This window comes from Scheffersomyces xylosifermentans, assembly GCF_036884685.1.
Source record: "Scheffersomyces xylosifermentans strain CBS 12540 chromosome Unknown RJT20scaffold_3, whole genome shotgun sequence".
In the NCBI taxonomy this organism is placed as follows: Eukaryota; Fungi; Ascomycota; class Pichiomycetes; order Serinales; family Debaryomycetaceae; genus Scheffersomyces; species Scheffersomyces xylosifermentans.
In genome coordinates this window covers 1,560,822-1,581,406 of record NW_027042941.1, presented here as the reverse complement: position 1 = coordinate 1,581,406, position 20,585 = coordinate 1,560,822, and the positions used below count along the sequence as shown (strand labels likewise).

At 40.5% G+C, this 20,585-nt stretch overlaps 7 protein-coding genes across 7 annotated transcripts; 4 read left to right on the top strand and 3 right to left on the bottom strand. All coding sequences in view use genetic code 12, as the record gives it.

The window, feature by feature from the left end:
• Nucleotides 1–1,288: 1,288 nt before the first annotated feature.
• On the top strand, nucleotides 1,289–2,726 carry RAS1 (Ras family GTPase). Its single transcript, XM_064919906.1, has one exon. It carries the CDS (start codon nucleotides 1,680–1,682, stop codon nucleotides 2,454–2,456), a length of 777 nt encoding a protein of 258 aa, XP_064775248.1. The 5' UTR covers nucleotides 1,289–1,679; the 3' UTR covers nucleotides 2,457–2,726.
• A 270-nt stretch (nucleotides 2,727–2,996) lies between these two features.
• Nucleotides 2,997–3,566, bottom strand: RJT20DRAFT_134463 (dolichyl-diphosphooligosaccharide-protein glycotransferase; the record flags this gene model as incomplete). The annotated part of the gene is made up of 1 exon (XM_064918326.1): nucleotides 2,997–3,566. The coding sequence occupies one exon, from the start codon at nucleotides 3,564–3,566 to the stop codon at nucleotides 2,997–2,999; it is 570 nt and encodes a 189-aa protein (XP_064775247.1).
• A 1,025-nt stretch (nucleotides 3,567–4,591) lies between these two features.
• RPB4 (DNA-directed RNA polymerase II subunit) lies at nucleotides 4,592–5,596 on the top strand. The gene has a single exon (XM_064919905.1). The coding sequence runs from the start codon at nucleotides 4,854–4,856 to the stop codon at nucleotides 5,430–5,432; it is 579 nt and encodes a 192-aa protein (XP_064775246.1). The 5' UTR covers nucleotides 4,592–4,853; the 3' UTR covers nucleotides 5,433–5,596.
• Nucleotides 5,597–5,746: 150 nt separating this feature from the next.
• SNU114 (U5 snRNP GTPase) lies at nucleotides 5,747–8,761 on the top strand (the record flags this gene model as incomplete). The annotated part of the gene is made up of 2 exons (XM_064915851.1): nucleotides 5,747–5,891; nucleotides 5,952–8,761. 2 exons carry the CDS (start codon nucleotides 5,747–5,749, stop codon nucleotides 8,759–8,761), a joined length of 2,955 nt encoding a protein of 984 aa, XP_064775245.1.
• A 73-nt stretch (nucleotides 8,762–8,834) lies between these two features.
• Nucleotides 8,835–10,241, bottom strand: RJT20DRAFT_1748 (RMR1 family protein; the record flags this gene model as incomplete). The annotated part of the gene is made up of 1 exon (XM_064919235.1): nucleotides 8,835–10,241. The coding sequence occupies one exon, from the start codon at nucleotides 10,239–10,241 to the stop codon at nucleotides 8,835–8,837; it is 1,407 nt and encodes a 468-aa protein (XP_064775244.1).
• A 403-nt stretch (nucleotides 10,242–10,644) lies between these two features.
• Nucleotides 10,645–14,067, bottom strand: RJT20DRAFT_94629 (uncharacterized protein; the record flags this gene model as incomplete). The annotated part of the gene is made up of 3 exons (XM_064921542.1): nucleotides 10,645–12,458; nucleotides 12,801–12,957; nucleotides 13,636–14,067. 3 exons carry the CDS (start codon nucleotides 14,065–14,067, stop codon nucleotides 10,645–10,647), a joined length of 2,403 nt encoding a protein of 800 aa, XP_064775243.1.
• Nucleotides 14,068–18,702: 4,635 nt separating this feature from the next.
• Nucleotides 18,703–20,089, top strand: RPL17B (60S ribosomal protein uL22). Its single transcript, XM_064916979.1, has 2 exons — nucleotides 18,703–19,120; nucleotides 19,429–20,089. The coding sequence occupies exons 1-2, from the start codon at nucleotides 18,812–18,814 to the stop codon at nucleotides 19,675–19,677; spliced, it is 558 nt and encodes a 185-aa protein (XP_064775242.1). The 5' UTR covers nucleotides 18,703–18,811; the 3' UTR covers nucleotides 19,678–20,089.
• The last annotated feature ends 496 nt before the right edge of the window (nucleotides 20,090–20,585 follow it).

Sequence of the window (20,585 nt, the reverse complement as noted above, 5' to 3'; positions counted from 1 at the left end):
ATGCACAAGTAGTAGGGGTATCTTTCGACATTGTTTTATTTTACTAGTTCAGTACATGCACCGGATGGAATGAAAGTGGCGCTTTCGGAACTGAAACGACATGATCACTGGCCTTGCATAACCTCAGCATATCTACAGGAGAAGAGGTACTGGAGTCAATACCGAATAGAAGGCGTTCTGACCTCATGGACCAATCCGAGCAGCTGTGCACTGTCCTGGTGCGGAACTGTACATACATAATCTACCAAGAGTAGCACTTGGATATGCATTCCATTGGTACGACTGATTCCACCAGGATATTCCATGCATGAAAAATCCATTGTAGACCAGGGCCCACTATAATTTCACAGATGAAATCGATCTACATATGTCAGTAGTATTAGTGCAATATGTGGGTCGTAGTTGCACTTGCAGTAAAACCACTCGGAGTGCTAGCCGTAGTCGTAGCTGTACTCCAGTACGTCGTATTCGAACAGTAGTGCGATCTGTGGAACTCTTTCTGCACCGCATCGTCCACCACTACGTACAGCACGTTCACTTGTAGCATTCCTAGGTTCCCAACCTGACCTTAGCCCCAGTTGCTTTGCCAAGGCATCAGTGCCATCGGAGAGCCTCCTCCCACCGCATGGAACATTGGAATGGTGGATTTCCCCCGCCTTCAGTACCAGATGTTGGCCATAAATACTCTTCTTCCCAATTAGTCTTGCAAGAATGTCTCTGTTTTCCAAACCTTCTCTCTCTCAAAAACGGAAGAAAATTTTTAAGCCTTTTTCACCCAGGCTGTATGGGTCAGACAATCGGTGTGATAAAATACCCTTTATATATATATATATATATAGATACATATATTTATTTATTTATTTATTTAATTGCACTACTTAATAATCCACCGTATTAATAATAATATTAAATATTTATTATCCATTAATATAATATTTAAATTTTGGTTAACCCATTTTAATATTAATAGCAAACATCAGCCATCTTTTTTTAGGATTTTGGACCCAGTAAATTAGCGATACATTTGTGCCCGGCAATTGTCCATCAACCTACACTGGTGTTTATATAGTGTTGATCATAGGATTTTGAGATTTTTCCAATCCTTTCGCTGTCGTTTCTTTGCTGAACAAGACCCTTTTTTTAACCCTTCCATTGCTGTGTTAGCGTGCCTTCGTCCACCGCCGTAACCCATTCACCCCTCGCTGCGGACTATTAGTACCCATCAATTCCTGTTCTTATTGTTTTCAATCGCACAGCTTGTTTCGGCTCTCTACAAAACACCGTTCCTTAGCTCATTACCCCCAACAGACCTGCAATCCTTACTTACTATTTAGCTCGTCGCCAACCAGTTGTTCCAGTGGCTGTCCTAAATCCACTCCAACTGAATCCTCCGAACTAAACATCACTATTTTGGTTCCCTCACAGCATCCAATTGACCTTGGTCGTACCTACCCTACGCCTGTGATAATCACCCCGTTCCTACTTCAGTAGAAAGCGCACCATTTCCTTTTCATCCAAAAGTCCCTTGAACATTGAAAGCAGTGCTACGCCCAACTGCCCATTCATTTCGCCAATTCGTCAAATTATCGTCTATTAGTCAATTGCCCTTGAGCCATTGCCGTATTATTAATTAATTCCTTTCTTATTCACATATCAAATTTTACTTCTAAGCATACACCATGTTGAAAGAATACAAGTTAGTCGTTGTCGGTGGAGGTGGTGTTGGTAAGTCCGCATTGACCATCCAATTAATTCAGAGCCACTTTGTCGACGAATATGACCCAACTATCGAAGACTCCTATAGAAAACAATGTACCATCGACGGTGACCAAGTGTTGTTGGACGTGTTGGATACCGCCGGACAAGAAGAATACAGCGCCATGAGAGAACAGTACATGAGAACCGGTGAAGGTTTCTTGTTGGTATATTCAATCAACTCCCGTAACTCATTGGAAGAATTGCAATCGTTCTACGAGCAGATTTTGAGAGTTAAGGACTCCGACCGTGTTCCAGTGTTGGTTGTAGGTAACAAATGTGATTTGGAAATCGAGAGACAAGTCAGCTACGAAGAGGGTTTGGCATTAGCCAGATCGTTCAATTGCCAGTTCTTGGAGACATCAGCTAAGCAAAGAATTAACGTCGAAGAGGCTTTTTTCAACTTAGTAAGATCCATCAGAGACCAGAATGCTCCAGCGGGAGACCTCGTTGACCCAAGCAATGCCAATAATGCCAACGCCAACAATAATGACATCAATGGTACTGCCATAGCAAACAATAACATCGATACTCAAGACGCCGCCGCCAACAGCCCAGAGAAGGATGACATAATACCTAAAACTGATGGAGCCACTTCAAAGGCCAACCAGGCCAAGAGACAGGCACAACAACAGGGTAGCTCTGCACAAGCCGTTGCTGCTGAAGGCAAAGAGAAATCAGGCTGCTGTGTTATTGTCTAGAGTCACAAGGTCTTCATTAAAATAGGTCATTTCATCATCATTCACAATTTGTTGCCGTTGTCCCATCATTCATCTCCTGTTATAGCAACATCCCAATTCAACAGTATTGTTGAACTAGACAATGTCTTGCGCCTTTTGATTCTCTTCTACTATTACTATTACTTTTTACTGTTGCTGTGTTTATCCATCCTATTTATTATCTTACGAACTCAAAAGTACAAACCCAAAAAAAACAAGATCCATAGTTCTCCAAAGGGTAATTTTATCTAAAAGTCTATTCTCTAATTTATATCATTACTATCGAATAAATTGACTTGTATTGGACCATTGGAGGAGAAGAATGTCTAGAGTAAGCTGTATGTTGTGAAGCACCAAGTAGTCTTGAATGAATTTTTTTCAATGTCCTTAAAGCCACCTGGCCATTGTACTATTTTGATGGCCACTGTCATTTATTCTACAGTTTTCAATTTCCATTTTCATTTTTATTGTAATGTACAAGCTACCTCTATGTAATTTTTCAAGTCAGGCTAGGCATCGAGATCAGTTGATGAAGTGGTAGACGACAAAGTGCAAAATTAAACTGGCAAAGATAAAATCACCGAAAGATCTTTCAGGGCTAACGTACTTAAAAACTTTTCCGTCAGTAGAAGTCTTTGTGTCGGTAGTCTTATGGAGTTCTTCCTCCAAAGCGTCTTCAACCTCTTCGCTGTCTTCAACTTCCTCGTCAGCATCTTCAACAATCTTCTTTGGTGTGGCGGACTTAATTTGTAATCTTAACGATACGGTCAATACGAACTGACCAACGCATGCAATGAATCCACCAAGAAAGGCGTTGAAAGGGAAGTTTCCAACAAGTAGCACGTAGACGAACTGCAAAATGCCCAATGCAACCAAGAACAGCAAGAATAAGTCAATCAACTTCAATCTTGGGGTCAATGTAGCCACGTAGTCATTGTAGGTAGTTTCTACGGCAGCTGATAATTCGGTGAACGATTGTGCGAGCTTATTACGCTTGGTCTTAGCCGCTGGGGTTGAACTGGTTCCGTTGGTACCAGAGGTAGCCGACACTGCTGCCTGTGCCTTCTTAATAGAGATATCTTTTTTAGCCATCTTTTATCCAAATTGTTTCTAAGAAGCTACAAATGCGACGGGATCCACCAATTGTCACGATATAAGTTATCTGAACCACAAAAAACAGAAGGAAACACAGATTCTATCGACCTGTTATAACTATTCTCTGTGTTCAAACTGGTCAAATCGCACCGTTCGACGTGTTGTCTACAAGAATCGCAAATGCGCTCACCAGAAAAATGGCACGGGAGAAGAATTGACAAATGGTGAGTTTTAGACATTGATTTTGGACAAGGCCTGCGAATTGTAAAATATGAGAATAGGTGTTAATGTAAAGTGAGGTGAGAGATGTAAGTATGTTTCTACTTACACTTCAAACGGTGGAGGGGAGGGCATTGGATAATGTTAGAATAAAGAATAAAGGGATTCAAGGAGTGTAGGAGATAGTATTGGTTGTTGCTACTCCTTTTTTTTATTTTGACGTTTAAGCATATCTACGCTAATGTTGCTATATGTTCACTGTATAAATATGTTTAGTTAACATATCGTGGAAACCTCCTCACTTCCTAAGCTTTCGTGAATACCTCTACATTGCAAAATCTTAACGTATTGAGGATTTTTAGGATTTTTAGAAATTTTTACAGTATATAGAGAGAAATGAAAAATAGACAGCCTTAGACGAGGAGGAATATAATGCTACAAAGAGTCCCAGTTCTTCCCGCTAAGTTCTTTTAATGAATTTTTTTTTCATTCCCCATTTTCTACCAATATGAACCGTTATTAATCCCCAGTTATTCCTTATCCCTAAAAGTAGACAATTTGCTGCAAATAATTGAGAAATCATATCTACCATATAATACTATCGTCAAAAGAGAGTCCTTCAAAGAAATGAGTCCTTCCAAATGGTACCTCACTATCATACTCTACGACACTCCATACTTCTTCACTTTCCTGCGACATCACGACTTCACGACACCTCAATCTTCTAGTCGTGCACCGAGCCCAACTCTCCAGTAGTGAAAAAAACCATGAACAAATCCGTTCGTAGGTACCATTAAATGAGACATGGCCAGAGAGAAACCACGGCGGAAAGTAGATAGTTCGCCTGAAATATAATAGAAATTGCTGCCACTATATTTACAATAAGATAGGTAATACGTTTACGCTCAAAAAAGTAAGCAATACCTCGAAAAGACCGAGTTTTATTAGGCATTATTTGGTATCTCTTATTTCTCAACATCACAAGAGTCCATAGAATCTGTCACGTCCATAGCGGATAACACCAAATATAGCTGAAATAGTCATCACTCAACAAAAACACACAACATGAATATCAGTACTAGTGCCTTAGGAGTCAGAAGAAGAAAGGCTGCCACCCAAAACATAGACGACGAGGAAAACGCCGCAGTCTTGAAGTTGGGACCAGAATTCCAGCTCACTCAGATAACCAACAGCGGAGAGCAGGAACAATTAATTGCATTAAACTTGTCAGAAGCTCGTTTGTTGATAAGAGCGGCCTTGAAGGAGCGTAAAAACAAAAGTAACAGAAATAGAGAGTACGACGACAATGAAGACGACGAGAACGAGAAAGAGGACGAGATCTCCAACATGGAGTTGGCCGGCCCCAACTCCAACGAGATCATGCACAAGACCTTGAATTACTTGACGAATTTTGCTCGTTTCAAGAACTCATCTTCGACCGAGACTGTAGAGAAGTTATTGAACGACTTCAGTCTTCTGGCATCCGAGCCCTTGCATCCATTTGAACTTGCGAATCTCGGCACTTTGGAGTGTGAGGATGCCGAAGAAGCCAAGTCGTTGATTCCTTCGCTTGTACATAAGGTTTCTGACGTACAATTGCAGACTCTTCTCACAGAGTTGAGAAAGTACCAAACATTGTCGTAAACACTCAACAGTACCCCTGAACTATTCGAGATTTCACCACCGAAATTTCTTGAAAATTGGTCTGTTGCAAACGTCTCACGTGTAATATATATTTAGATGCCACACAACTTTAAAATAATAATAAAATGTACTATAGTCTTCAAATATCTTGTACTGTTCCATAACTTTGCATACCTTTTCATAGCTTCTCTTAACTATTAGAAGATTTGATGGGTTGTACGCAGGAACATATAATAGGGCATTGAAAGATGGATTCTTTAAATTTCATTATTGAATGGTACTTCTTTTCTGTGTACCATATCGTGTAAAACAGTATGGATGAAGACATATATGATGAGTTCGGAAACCTCATTGGTGATCCACTTGATTCGGATGCCGAAAGTTCGGACAAAAATGACTATTTGGTGGACAAATTAGAGCTTTCAGTCTCCGATGATGATGAGAGTGAAGATGAAGATGGTGATAACCATACCAGCAACGCAGATAGAATTGGAGCAAATGGAAATAATATTAATGAAGTAGAGGCACTAGAAAACTCGACTTGCAAAGATTTGGTGAAAGGAACATCTTCAGGCACATTTGGTCAAGATGTCAAGCAGATCTTCGTCAAGCCTTATGAACAACCAGAAGATACTCCTGTAATTCAACCTCGAGTAGAAAAGAAAATGAAAGTTGACTTCACAGACAGTATCGATGTGGATCCCGACTTCAAAGGTTCAAAAGAAGAAAACCTCATCAAGAACTTGCCGGAATTGATATACTCCAGAGATTATATGATCGCTACGATGAACCGACTCCCAGAGAGAATACGAAACATAGCATTGGTGGGTAATTTGCATTCAGGAAAGACAGCATTTATAGATTCCTTGGTGCTCCACACTCACTCACCATCAATTGCATTAAAAACGTCCTTAAAGAATTTTGAACCACTAAGATATATGGACAATCACAAACTTGAAATCGACAGAGGAATGACAATCAAGACCTCACCAATAACATTGTTATTACAAGATTTAAGAGACAGATCGCACGTTTTTAACATATTCGACACTCCTGGTCATCCAAATTTTGCAGATGAGACAACAGCTGCATTGCAATCGGTAGATGGAGTGGTTGTTGTTTTGGATATAGTAGAGGGAGTTACAGCAAGAGATCGATGCATTATAGATGAAGCAGTTAAAGACGATTTACCTATTGTCATACTACTTAACAAAATTGACAGACTAATTTTAGAATTGCAACTCCCAGTTAAAGACGCCTACCACAAGCTCAAATATATTGTGGATCATGTTACCCAACTTATTAGTAACAGTGAATATATCAGCACATATTCTCACCCAACTACCATTTCTCCAATACATAATAATGTGGTTTTTGCATCCTCCACATTTGAATTTAGCTTCACTTTATCAAGCTTTGCTAAGCTTTATTTAGAGAAAAGTGGAAATCAGACAATAGAACTTGAGACTTTTAGCAAAAAGCTATGGGGAGACTTCTTTTTTGATATCTCGAAGAATAAATTCACGACTGACTCACAAGGTGGGAAACTTGCAAGGTCATTCGTTTCTTTCATTCTCGAACCTATCTACAAAATAGTGACATATACTTTAGTAGCGGAACCCGGTGACGAGAAATTACCACGCTTGTTATGGAACAATTTTGGAGTTACATTGAAAAAACAGCAATATAAACAGGATGCACAAATTTTGCTTAAAGATGTCTTCAAGACGATCTTTGGCGATAGCAAAGGATTTGTGGACCTGGTTACGAGAGCAATAGATAGTCCTGGAAATTCGAAAATTATAAACAAGGAAGTGTTCTCTGATGCAATACTCGTAGCCCGGGTGCTCAAATTGGTTGAGTCAGCAGATGCCAACAAATTCTACACGTTGGTTCGAGTTTATAAAGGAACGATTAAAATTGGATCTCGTTTGAAGGTTTTGGGAGAAAACTTTAACGAGGACAATGAGAACTACAGAATAGAAGTGGTCGACGAGCTCTATATTCCTGGTGGGAGATATAAAGTTCCAGTAGATCAGGTTGGAAAAGGATCCATTGCTATTATTGGAGGAATAGATTCCACAATTAGTAAAGGGGCTACGATATTGAGCGAGAATCAACCTCTTGAGCATATCCAAGCGTTGTCAATACCAAGCTATGGAAACAAGTCTGTCTTTAAGGTAGCAGTTGAACCAGCCAATCCTTCGGAATTGCCGAAATTACTAGAAGGCTTGAGGAAAGTTAACAAGGCATACCTTGCTGCAGTTATCAATGTAGAAGAGAGCGGCGAACATGTTGTTTTAGCGCCAGGAGAACTATATTTGGATTGTCTTCTTCATGATCTCAGACTTTTTTTCACAGATGACTTAGAAATTAAGATCAGCGATCCAATGACTAGACTCAGTGAAACAGTCATTGATGAATCAGCCATAAAAATAAAAACAAGTACCCCATCCCAAAATAATCTGATATCCATTATTTCAGAACCCATCAATGACAGTAGATTAAGCCGAGCAATAGAATCGGGCAAAATTAATTTGAGTCAACCGTTGAAGACAACAGCCAAAATCTTAAAGAAAGAATTTGGTTGGGATGCATTAGCTGCAAGATCTGTATGGTGCTTTGGACCAGACGAATTACAGTCACCTAGCATACTTCTTGATGACACTCTTGAGGAGGAAACAGATAAAAAGTTGTTATACTCAGTAAAGGATTCCATTAGTCAAGGTTTTAAGTGGAGTGTTAATGAAGGACCACTTTGTGACGAGCCCATCAGGAATACGAAGTTCAAGATATTGGACGCTGTAATAAGCGCGTCTGAGATTCAGAGAAGTGGTACTCAGATTATTCCCATGACAAGAAGAGCATGTTACACTGGTTTCTTAACCGCTTCTCCTCGCTTAATGGAACCAGTATACACTTTGACGGCTGTCTGCACTCAAAGGGCTATGCCTGTAATACAGAAGCTAGTTGAGGCCAGAAGAGGCAAGCTTCACATGGATACTCCCATTCCAGCAACGCAACTATTTGAATTAGAGGGAACCATTCCCGTGATTGAATCAGTAGGATTAGAGACGGATATTAGGATTCAAACACAGGGTCAAGCAATGTGCTTCTTTACATTCAACAGCTGGGAAATTGTGCCCGGAGACCCATTGGATCAGGACTGTTATTTACCGCCTTTGAAGCCAGTTCCTCAAGACTCCCTTGCTAGAGATTTTGTTATGAAAACAAGAAGAAGAAAAGGATTAACTGGTGAGCCAAGCTTACAGAAGTATATCGATACGGATTTGTATAGTACATTAAAGGAAAAAGGGATTATGAAGTAACCCCTTTTGTATTATTACACGAAACTAATAGATAAAGACCTAAATATTCATTAGTAGTTGTTTCATCATGGGATTACGATACTCTCTGCTTCTTCTTATCAACTGTAGGTTCTTCATTCTCCAAGCCATGTTTGAGAGATGCTTCTTCACTTGTAGACTGCCCGATGGCTACTATCGATTCGAATCCCTTCTCTTCTCTAATGATCTCCGAAAGCTTGTTAAAACTAGTAATGAATCTTGATTGTGTTGTTAAATTGAAAGTGATAGTTTCAGGAATTTTGCTCTTATCAGAAGTTTTCTCACCTAACCTTACAAATGTATCTATGAAATCATTCACGGTCACATCTCTGGAGTAAATGTTGTCCTCTGTTATACGAATGTTTCCCAATTCTGGAACATCCAATACGATCTCTTCTGCAAGGGGGAAATCGTGAATTTCCTTGAGATCCTCATTTGAGCGCAATAGCCCAAAGAAATCTTCCACGGTACAATGTAGCACGTTTCGATCGTCATATAGTGATACAAGATGTGAGCAATCGACATCACAGGACGCTGAATCGATAGGACACACAAGAAACTCAATTTCGGCTACCTTTAGTATAATAGGAACGTTGTGGTTCTTTGTTTTCGCTATTCGGTTTTGAACTTCTTCTTGCCCTGTGGTACTTTCGGTCTCGTTTTCGTTTTCGTTGTCTTCGTCGGCTAATTCTGGGTCCAGCAAGTTTTCAATTTTATCTCCAGAGATGCCAATATCGTTCGTAGACGCCAAGGGATCAGATTCCTCAGAATTGCTTTGACCACCCTGAATAGCGTTCAACAGATCATCATATTGACTCCTTGAGACTTCTTCCAATACTTCTGACTCATCTAATTCCTCTAAATTCTCAATATCTGATTCGCTATCAATATTTATAATACTATTTTTGGAGCTTCGTTCTATACCATTACTGGTGTTGTCTTGGTCATATCGCGAATACTCTGAATCCAATTCTTCGTAATCGTCGATTTCACCATCGGAGCCGTCTACCTGTTCTGGTTCCTCTTCATCGTCTGGTTCTTCATGTCCCTCATGTTGTTCATCATCATCTTCTTCTTCATGATTATCATCACTTTCTTGCTTTTCTGGATTTTCGGGGTGCTTTTGGTCTTCATCTTCATGATGTAGTTGTCTTTCTTCTTCTTGGTCGTCTTCTTCATCCTCTTCGTCTGTCGCGTCTATCAAAGGTACTTCACTATTATCATACAGAACAACAGTGCCAGTTGGCTGTGAAACCAGCTCTTCATCTATTATTTCAGAGTCGTTTATGTCTTTATAGCCTTCATCATTGACTTTCGCATCCATTTCGGTATCGCTCCCATCTTCTAGAATGTGCCCTTCAACACCGAATTCTGCGTTAGAAGAATCCACCTGTGCCTCCTCTGGTGGAGAACCAACGTCTACAGAGATATCACCATATTGTACCAGAAGGTCTTCCTGCATTTCAATATCGTTAGAAGTTGCAGTTGCCGCAACTGCTGCATCTGAAACACTATACATACCAATAATCCGATGTCTAACAAGTAATCATATATTAGTAAAAGAGTGAAGTGTTAATTATTTGAGGTAGCACAGGTTAAACGCTGCTAATTAAATTTTGAGTTATCATCACGTGAGCTACCTTTGAATGATATGATATAAGAATATTTGGTGGCAGATGTTTTACATTTTACAATATACAATATACAATATACAAATATACAATTTACAATTTACAATATACAACTTGCAAAATATTCTCTGGGAAGTAGAAATGCTAACTACTTTTCATTCTGTCAGATAGGTTCAATCCTTCGATCGTAAAATTACAAATAAAATAAACTATAGATATACATACAATACACAACTATGGAACCCAGACCTTGAATGACTTAGGTGTCTTCAAGGATAATGGCTTGAAGTTTTCCTCGTCAACGGCAGATGATGCGGCGGCGGCGACGCTTGTCTCGGCTCTTTGCTCTGGTAATTCGCCATTGGTGGTGGTCTCTCCAACCACTGGAATCAACGAGTGTCTGGCTGGTTTGAAGAGCAAGGACTTGGCTTCAGCTAACAATGACGAAATGCTCGATACCTTATCTTGAGTGTTCTCCGACTTGACCGAGTCCTCCATCAAAGCAATAACATCATCCAATTTCCTGGTAATATTGATCGTCGACTTGGCTAACGCTAATCTATCAATGAAGATTTCCTCTTGTTGCTTTGCAAGATGCTTTCTTTCTCTCTCGTAAATCCTCTCCAACTCATCCACTTTATGTAACTTCAAGTCGATCTTGGCTAATTGGTGGTTTACAATGCTGTTTGAGATACTGTTCATCTCTCTTTCTTCATATGTTGCAAAGAGATGGCTTCGAGCACCCGCAATTCCAAAAGTGGCTTCCGCAGCTCCTTTTAAAATCTCTTTTGAAGAAAGTGGCTGACTCGAACTGTCACCTTCCAAATGGCTGACTTTACCGTTTTGTTCAGGACCATGATCGGTGTCTGGCTTATTACTTTGAGCCGTTTCTGCAACACCTGGCGCATTTTTTTTGTCAGATCCCTCACTATCCTTAGCCCCATCTGTCTTTTCACCTTCGCTCTTAAGTTTGGCCTCTTCTATTTTTTCTCCTTCGACAACTTTCTCCGCAATCTTTTCATCAATGACCCGCAGTGCTCTCTCGCTAGCAGCTTTGGCTACATCGCTATCCACTAAACGAGTCATGAAGGCCAAATTACTTAAAACAGGGTTGTCTATGGAACTGATTGGATAGTTGGGAGCAAATTTAAGCAATTTAGCATCATCAGAATCAATTGGGTTGAAGGAATCTTCGATAGGAATTTGAAGAAATTTCAAAATACACTGCTGAGGAGTCTTTTTAGGGCCCACTTCGTCTGCGATTTTGAACCAATCATTTCTATAGGTCTTGACTGCCGTAACTAACGCTTTGGTTTCTTCTGGAGACCAACCATCGTTATGTCTTTTTGTAGCTTGTGTAGATTCTTCCGTTGAAGAACGCTTTGTTTTAATACTGTCAGAGTTGACATTTATAATATGATTTCCTTCTCCATTTGCTTCGCCTACTACAGGACCAGTAGTAGTAGGCTCCAAATTTAATAACTTACGCAACTTAGCAGCATTGGCGGCACTAATATGCTCCAGTTGCACTTTGTAGGTATCAAAGGGGAACAAACCTCTAGGTGTATCGTATTTCACGTGGTAATCTCCTGTGAATGGTAAACCAACCAGCTGTCCATTGGGAAGTTTTTCTGCCGCATAGCCAGGCTTGAATTGCGGTTTCACCTGGTAATTAATAAGACCCCATTTACTCAAGAAGCGGTGCACCCTCATTAATGTACCAACGTCTCCTACCAAATTACGACGACAGGATGTCAATGTCAAAAACTCGTTTGGGTTCAAACGGTAGGAGTTGATCATGAAATTTCTATAGTTGACATAGATTTTGGGCGATTTAGAAGGGTGATTCAGAGAAAAGAATTCTGGCAAGGACTCCTGCTCGATGCGGTGAACTTTTCTCATATTAAACCAGGAGGCGTACGACGGTACTATGATAAGATGTGTTTGCTTGGTGTAAGATTTCTTTTGAGCTGACTCATCATCAGAAGAAAGAATTTCGTCTTCTTCTAAATCATCTGTCTTCGTAGCCGTAACAGTGTTGAGTTCTGCTGGTACTCCAGTGTTAACATCACTAGGCGCTACTACTTCTGGCTTCTCTTCCTTAAGCACAACCTTCTCTTCAAGTCCAGGATCAGGTTTCTCATCAACCTCAATCTTCTCTTCGACCAATGCGTCAATTTCTGCATCCTCCATATGAACATCGGCTTGTTCTATAGGTTCTCCGATGGCTTCAGTAGAAGCAGGAATTTCAATAGACCTTTCATCAACGGATTCAAAAGGTTGAGAAGCTTTTACTTCAGGAGCTGCATTTGTATCAATCTTTTCGTTATCATCATCATCCTTAAGATCATTAATCTCGTCTTTTTCTAATACAAAATCGTCACCTACACTCTCTAGCAAGTCATCTGCACCCGTTCTATCAGCTTCATCCTCGTTGTACTCTTCATCATCATTATTAGCCTCTGAGTTGAATATATCCATGTCAAAGTCGTCATTAAGAGCCTCAGTTTGATCCTTATTTTCAGCATCGTCTGCTTCTTCAACTCCCTCCAATGGCTGTATAAGATCATTAAGCTCGTCATTCGTATCTGGATTCACTGAAGGAACTTCGCTATCAAATTGCACATCAGATGCCGAGTTCGCCTCATTATACTTATTGTCGGAATCCGCAAGTAGGAAGTCATCGTTGTCATTATTATTCTCTTGTTCTTCTTCTAATTGCTGTGGTGGCTCTATGGATTCGCTATTGTTTTCTATAAAGCTGTCGTCGTGGTTAAATCCAAAGTCGTCATTTGAAGGCGCCGTATCTTCTTCAAATGGTTCATTGGTTCCTTCTGTGGTTTGAGGGACGGATGAAAAGTCATCCTTCTTATCATCAACTGTTTCAGGTACAGATTGTGGGATCTCTGCGTCCTGTTCAGACACTTGCTCACTGGACTCTACACTGGGGTTCATAGGATCTTCTATGTTTCTTTCAGTAAGAACTTCTGGTTGCTCAGCTTGCTCAGCTTGTTCAGTTTCTTCTTCGAAAGGGAGTGTGTTTAAAGCTTCACTTGGAGTCTCCTTAGTAGAAACCTCTGGAGCGTCGTCTACTTCAAGCTGTTCCCCACTTTCCTTTACGGTAGGAATATCGGAGATTAAAGTCTCAGAAGCATCGGCAATGCCAGACTGTTCTGCTGGAGCTTCGGACTCTGTAACAGGAGCTTCGGAGTCCTCGACTGGTACTTCAGATTCTTCTGCTGCTTGGTTAGTCGCCACGTCAGGCTGCTCCTCGAATGGCTGTTGTTCTAATTTAGTTGGCTCGTCTATATTTTGTTCTGATTGTTCTGTAGGAATGTCAAATTCATCTTCATTTTCGGTTGGTTCCTGAGGTGCGTCTTGGGGAATTGTAGAAGTTTCGACTTCTTCTGTTGTTTGTGGAGCTTCAGAATTGTCATCTATTTGCGCATCCATGTCTACGTCCTCGTCCGGTTTGCCGTTGATATTCTGGTCGTTTTCTTCCTCTAATTCATTGTTGTCGTCGTCGACCTCATCTTCTTCTTCATCCTCGACATCGAAGTCTCCGGTGGTTGGTTCTTCGTCTTCCTTCACGTCGGGTACGACGTTGTCGACAGGGGGATCAATCGAGCCCACTTCATTGGCATCAGGCGTGCTCATGGTGATGGCTGTGTGTGTAATTTATGTGTGAATGGGTGTATCAATACGTTAAAATGATAAAATGTATGGCGCTACGTATACTGTGGTACGCTAATTAACTGCCGACTCACGAAATATTTAGTTGGTTAACAAGTCAGCGAAAGGATGGGACGTGTTTTAGCAACGCCGGTGGATATACTCCAAAAGGATGATGGACTGTTGCGGCGACAAGTAATGAGTCTAGGCGTGTCAACAAATACCACCAGTTGTAATTGAATTACTACGAGTAGTGCTGCTAACAAATAATAATAACACTATTAACGATAACAACAACGAGAATACGGATCTCAACGATTACCGTCCTACAACACTTGAATGCTTGTTACGACGGTTCCAGTTAATGCCCGTGGCGGAATTCCTTTTCCTGAGTGTTGACCCGAGATTGATCAACTGTGTTTCGTCAACGGCTGCTTCCGTCTTCTTCCAAAAAATCACTGGTGGTTAATTCTGGCTGTATTTTTTTTCGTTGTCAATCCTTAAAATTTTCTGGACCCAACACGCAAACTACCAGCAGTGCGGTGGGCGGGCGTGAAATAGTGAGGGAGCACAGGCAGAACGGTGGCAGAGGAGCGAACGACACGGGTAATACTGGGGAATAGACCCTGAGGGAAACGAACAAAAAAAGAGTGGTTGCAGTATGGGCGACTCGCTAACAGTTGCAAACCGTCGTAAACCGGTGTATTTTATTTGACAGAGATACACCACTCCTCATTCCTGTCGTAGTTGGTTTGTTAGTACCGACTAGAGGCATTGCTGTTTATGGGCAAACTGCTGGACGTTGCGTGGATGCAGGTAAAACTCAGCACCCGTCGGCACGCCAGGAAAAAACACCCATGAGCCCCATGATAGTCTCGGGATTAACGTGTGCAGGCGCTCAGGTTAACGGGTGCAGAATGGACAGTGGTAGGTGGTGTCATTAATCCAGTGGGTGGCATACCCTGGGATAGAATGGCTAGAAACGGGACAGAGCTTGGCCTCTGAACGAGGACGGGTCTTGGGCCATTCAGTTTAGACCAGAAGGGGCTCTTACTACGGGGAACAAGGACTTGGCTGAGAAGTCCTTCACCGGTTGCAGGGCTCGCAGCTACGACATATGCGTAATGCAGATACTCCACCACTATGGCAAGAAGGTGGTAGGTATGGTGATCCGGTCATTTTTGCTCTGAAAGCCCAAGGAAAGCAATCAGGCCTCTGGATGGAGTGATTCCTTAAAATTAGGTCGAACTCTGGCTCTTTCGGAGGAGAAAAGGCCACCCCATCTCTCATATCGGTTGCCTCTAGATTGGGTGTAAATTTAAACTTTAACTTTGGGGGCCGTAGGACTGACGTCAGTGGAACCTATAACATTGTGATAACAGAATATAGTAACGGAAACTCAAATGAACTATTGAAACAACAAGAGTTTGAAGAGGAAAACAGAGCTACAATTTAAAAAAAGGCAGAAGGTGAAATCGGGATTATATATATAAAAAAGCACAAAGAATGTAAATACCCTACAATAATTAATTCATCTTATGATGGAAGTAGGCAATAGGCAAATAAAATAAATAAATAAATTTAGATTACTGTACGTCACTTACGAAATTAATTAGGTTAAAATTGTAAGGCAAGAAGTTAATGTCCAGAAATCCGAACGGTGCCCCAACCAGAGGCATAAAAAATGGTAACATTGCAAGACCCCGATGTGCTTGGTGCAGATGAAGTTCGAATCAATCAGCAACAAAGAAAAGGTCTGTCTTCGCGAGGCAAGGGGTTTTATCTCATTGGTGGATGGGTGGGTCGTAACGTCAGGCTGAAATGACCAAATTCAGCCGAGGAGTATTGCTATTGCCTCAATTAGAACTATGGTGGATTAGAAGTCCCACTGTCAGCTCCTCAAACAATATGTAGCTCAGATTAAAATGTTTTCTTGAGTGCAGACAATCCCAGCCCCAATTTTCACTCTACATAACGTTTATACGTCTAAACGGAGAAGCATGCGAGCCTCCGGTACCACGACAACAGACAGAGTGCCTTAGATATCTTATCTCTTTAGCAACGGCAGACTGGTTTACTTTTCCATCGTAACCAAGCCCAGGTAAGCTTTGTATCAAACCTAACCCTCTCTTGGCGCCTATCAACTGGAATACAGAATATACAGGGGTCGGAGATTCCTATTTCACTAAAATATGTCGACCTAATAAAAAAAAGAAGAAAAATAAAAACAATCACAAATTTAAAAGTTTTTGAAACGGGTCGACAAAGTGATGATCCTACTGCTCCTTCCCGTTTCTGTTACAATGAAATTGTCAGGCGTAGGGGTGATGGTTTGACCAACGGATTGTGCCACCAACCGTGTGGATAGTAAGAAACATTGGATGCTTTGCACTCTGGAGTAGATTAGACGATCTTCTACGAATTTATGACGGTAATGCCATGCCCCTTTAGCAACATCATAGGAGAGATATAAAGAAGACAATAAAATCGTAATGTAAATAATAAATTCACATACACATACACACTTTTGCCCATTTAAGCTTTTAAATGTGCCATTCTATTGATGTAACTTGTCTTTCTGACTTCCTAACGAGTAATCATGTAACCAGTACCCACTAATCCAGTCACTACAAGTTACTCTTCATTGTGGTTATGGAAGGGGTCAATAATCATACAAACATCTGATGGGGTCGAAAATGGTCGATGAATAACCATCCAACTCGTTTATATGCTCTTACATACAGTAGAAATTGCTTTGTTCGAGGAATGGGATTTTGCCATGCACGGATTTTACGGTGTGTAGTTGCAGAGAGGAAGACAAGAAGGTCACTTAGGGTATAAAAAGAAACACTGGCAATTCCTTGTTTGTGCCTAGTCCCATTTCCTATCTTGCTGTTAGATACATGCAGCTTTTCTTCGTGAGTTTGTAATCAATAAAAAAGAAGCAAGAACTGGACTCAATTAACCGGATGGTAAGGCTCACTTAATGAATAGGTCAGGAAGGAAGTAGCTTCTATCAAGACCGGAGTACTTGCTGCGTCTGCCGGATTAGTCAGGTCTACAAGATAGGCTAGAAGATACACAATTTGATTTGGGTCAATAACCCCCCAATAGCAGTAGCTACCCTATACATTGTACACCAAATTGAAGACCATTGGGTATAACCAGAATCCTAGAATTAGGAGTCTTGTATAAAGCTCGAGAATACCGTGATTAATTAGGGGTGGCTGAACTTTGGTAAAATTGAAGCTTGTTTCTCGTACATATAGATAGACGATTACCCCATCCCTTGCTCCGAGAACTGGGATTTGTATGTCTATGCCATTGCCTGTTTTCTGTGTTCTATTTATGTGTAGTACGTTTACCTTGTGTATGTCAGCTGTGAATTATACAGTTGTAAGTATAGTCATGTAGAATTGGAGCTGGCCCAACTGACATAATAAAACCCAAAGTCCCTTTTGGCTCTACTAATGCACAATGACCAATGGCCTATAGGCACGACAGTATTTTGAAAGGTTAACTGATATAAGCCAGAAGATTGTGGTGGCTTCGAGGCTACATAGGGATTATTTTACTAGGCTTGGTAGTTTATGAAGTGAGTTGTCCATTGGCTCAGCCAATTCCAGATCCAGAAAGGGGATACTCCTAAATACCTACTTGAAGAGATCTCAAGTACCATATATGATTGACACTCGGGTTTATTTTGTATTATATTATATTCCCCACCATTGTAGACCCCGCGGAGGGTAGGCTCATCTGAGATGCTGAAGAAATCAATCATAGTGTTGTCCTAATCGCACTCCTAACACATCCTCTTGATTCGCAATGATTGGTAACTTCCCAAATATGGAAGGTCTAAATTTGCCCAATGATTCTTGGAAAGATTCATTTAATAGATCAAATTTCACGTGATGTTGAGACGTTGATGCCTCTGACAGTGTGGGTTCGCCATTGGTGCCAGGGGACTTCAAAAATGACCCCGAAAACTATAAAGCAATTAGAGAAAGCTTCTATAGTTAGAAGTATAAATTTGTAGCCGTGGGTAACTATGAGGGTCAATTGAAACGGGAGGCTGAAATCTGATTGAAATCGCCTATCAATTGCCGCAATTTATCACCACTCTTCAGATCCAATTGTTCCATTCACATTTACAGTATAAGGTCTCTACAAAGCTAAGTACCCTCAATCTAAGAATTCTCTCTACTTCTACATACTCGATTGAACCATTCTACCCTGCCACTGTACTGAGTCCACCCACCATAAAGGCCCTAAGAAAAATTTAACCAGTATCACACCAGTCGTTAAGTACTTAGTTAGAGGCGGAATCCAACACACACTACCGATAAGAATTTCTTGTTTGTTTCCTGTGAGATAAACTTCAGCCTTTGCATCCTCTGACAATTTAGCAACCGACTTACCACACTCCACGTGCTCATATTTAGGGCTTCAACCCTCATACGTTCTTTCCAAGCGTAATAGTTACATTTCTCATTATCTCACCACTACATACAGTATCTCATCCCCCTCGCACTATCAACGGATGTCGCACTCTCTCACGGTGTCTCCATTTATCCAACTATCTTCTACCCTCAAATGTCTCCTCACTGTAGTATTGGCACAGTGCGAAAAAATTTCCAAACAGTTCAATAAAAATTTTCATACTGTTTAAAAGTCTGGTTTCTCTTTTGCTCTAGTTCTACTATCAACTACTTAGAAAACATCGTCAAAAATGGTTCGTTACAGTGCTAAATCTGCTAACCCAGCTAAGTCCGCTTCTGCTCGTGGTTCATACTTAAGAGTTTCTTTTAAGAACACCAGAGAAACCGCTCAAGCCATCAACGGTTGGAAATTAGAGAGAGCTCAAAAATACTTGGACCAAGTTTTGGACCACCAAAGAGCCATTCCTTTCAGACGTTACAACTCCTCCATTGGTAGAACCGCCCAAGGTAAGGAATTCGGTGTAACCAAGGCTAGATGGCCAGCCAAGTCCGTCAACTTCATTAAGGACTTGTTGACCAATGCTCAATCTAACGCTGAAGTATGTATAAGATAATATCATTGAAAGAAGGCGCCATTTGTGAATAGAGGTAAAAGAATCGTGGGATTGTAATAGGCTTCATTGTAATCTATCAATCATCGTTATATCAGAAGATATTACCATTGTGAAAAATCAGTCAGAGGGATCGGAAAAGACCCCATAGTAATCCAGAATACCTCAAATCGAAGTAAAGAAGACTCCAGTAGTATCGGAAGATCCGAAATATCAAAAGCTATTACCTCAAAGTCTTATTCACAAGTCCTGTCATTTTTTAGATTTTGAACTTTTACTAACAATATTTTCTTTAGGCCAAGGGTTTAGATGCTTCTAAGTTGAAGATCTCTCACATCCAAGTTAACCACGCTCCAAAGCAAAGAAGAAGAACTTACAGAGCTCACGGTAGAATCAACGCCTACCAATCCACCCCATCCCACATTGAATTGATTGTCACCGAAGAAGATGACACTGTTGAGAAGGCTGCTGAAACCAAGAAGGTCAGATTAAACTCTAGACAAAAGGGTAGATTGGCTTCCCAAAAGCGTTTGACCGCTGCCTAAATATATTTATGAAATATTTCTCGTTACCTAATATAATCTTAAGTATAATATAAATATAAAAAGTTACATTAATGATTATTCGGGATCGAGCGAGAGATGCAAATAAATATATAACAATGGTCAGAGCATCTAAGGTGTTCTGCAGTTTGGGTTTCTCGTGTTTATCTATGTACATTTAATATATTGTAAGGTTCAAAGTTACTGTAGGTGAAGAAGAAGACGGGGTTATTGTTGAGGGTGATTGTTGTGACAGCGCTTAAAATGGCTGCTTTATGCTACGAAACATTGCATCGTGCTAAATATATACTGTCCCTCTAAGATGTAACTTACTTTCTTAATTTCGGGTACTTAACATTTCATCTACATCTCTCTACAAAGTTTGGTAATAATGGATTTTTATTATAATTATATACAAAGTTGTAAGAAATTTTAGAATATATACGTACAATTTACTGGCAAAGCCATACAAACAAATCCATGGAAGATCAATGACAGAGAGCCAAGTGAATTTGACTTCGCCCAAAACGCAGATACTGAACATTTGACTATATAGCTAGTTAAGAAGAGCAAATCAACGTACAGTCATATCCATTAACTGGAGCTTACTTTAGAATAAATGAAGAAGGCTGCAAATTCATTTTGGATTCTTTTGAAAATGTCCTCGCTTGTGGTTGACTGAGTCAACACACGACTGTGGTGATGGTTGCAAATAAATGCCCAAGAGAAGATGAGTCTTGTGTGTTTTTTTTAGAAATTGGCATTTTATTCTTTTGAGTATGTTCTTTGTTTACTAGTGTATAGCTTTGACTAGCCCAAAGTTGTCCGCCTACAAAGCTAGCTGGTTAGGCAGAGACCATGGTATCGTCGACGCTACCATGATTACGCTAACTTTCAATTGACTGAAGAGA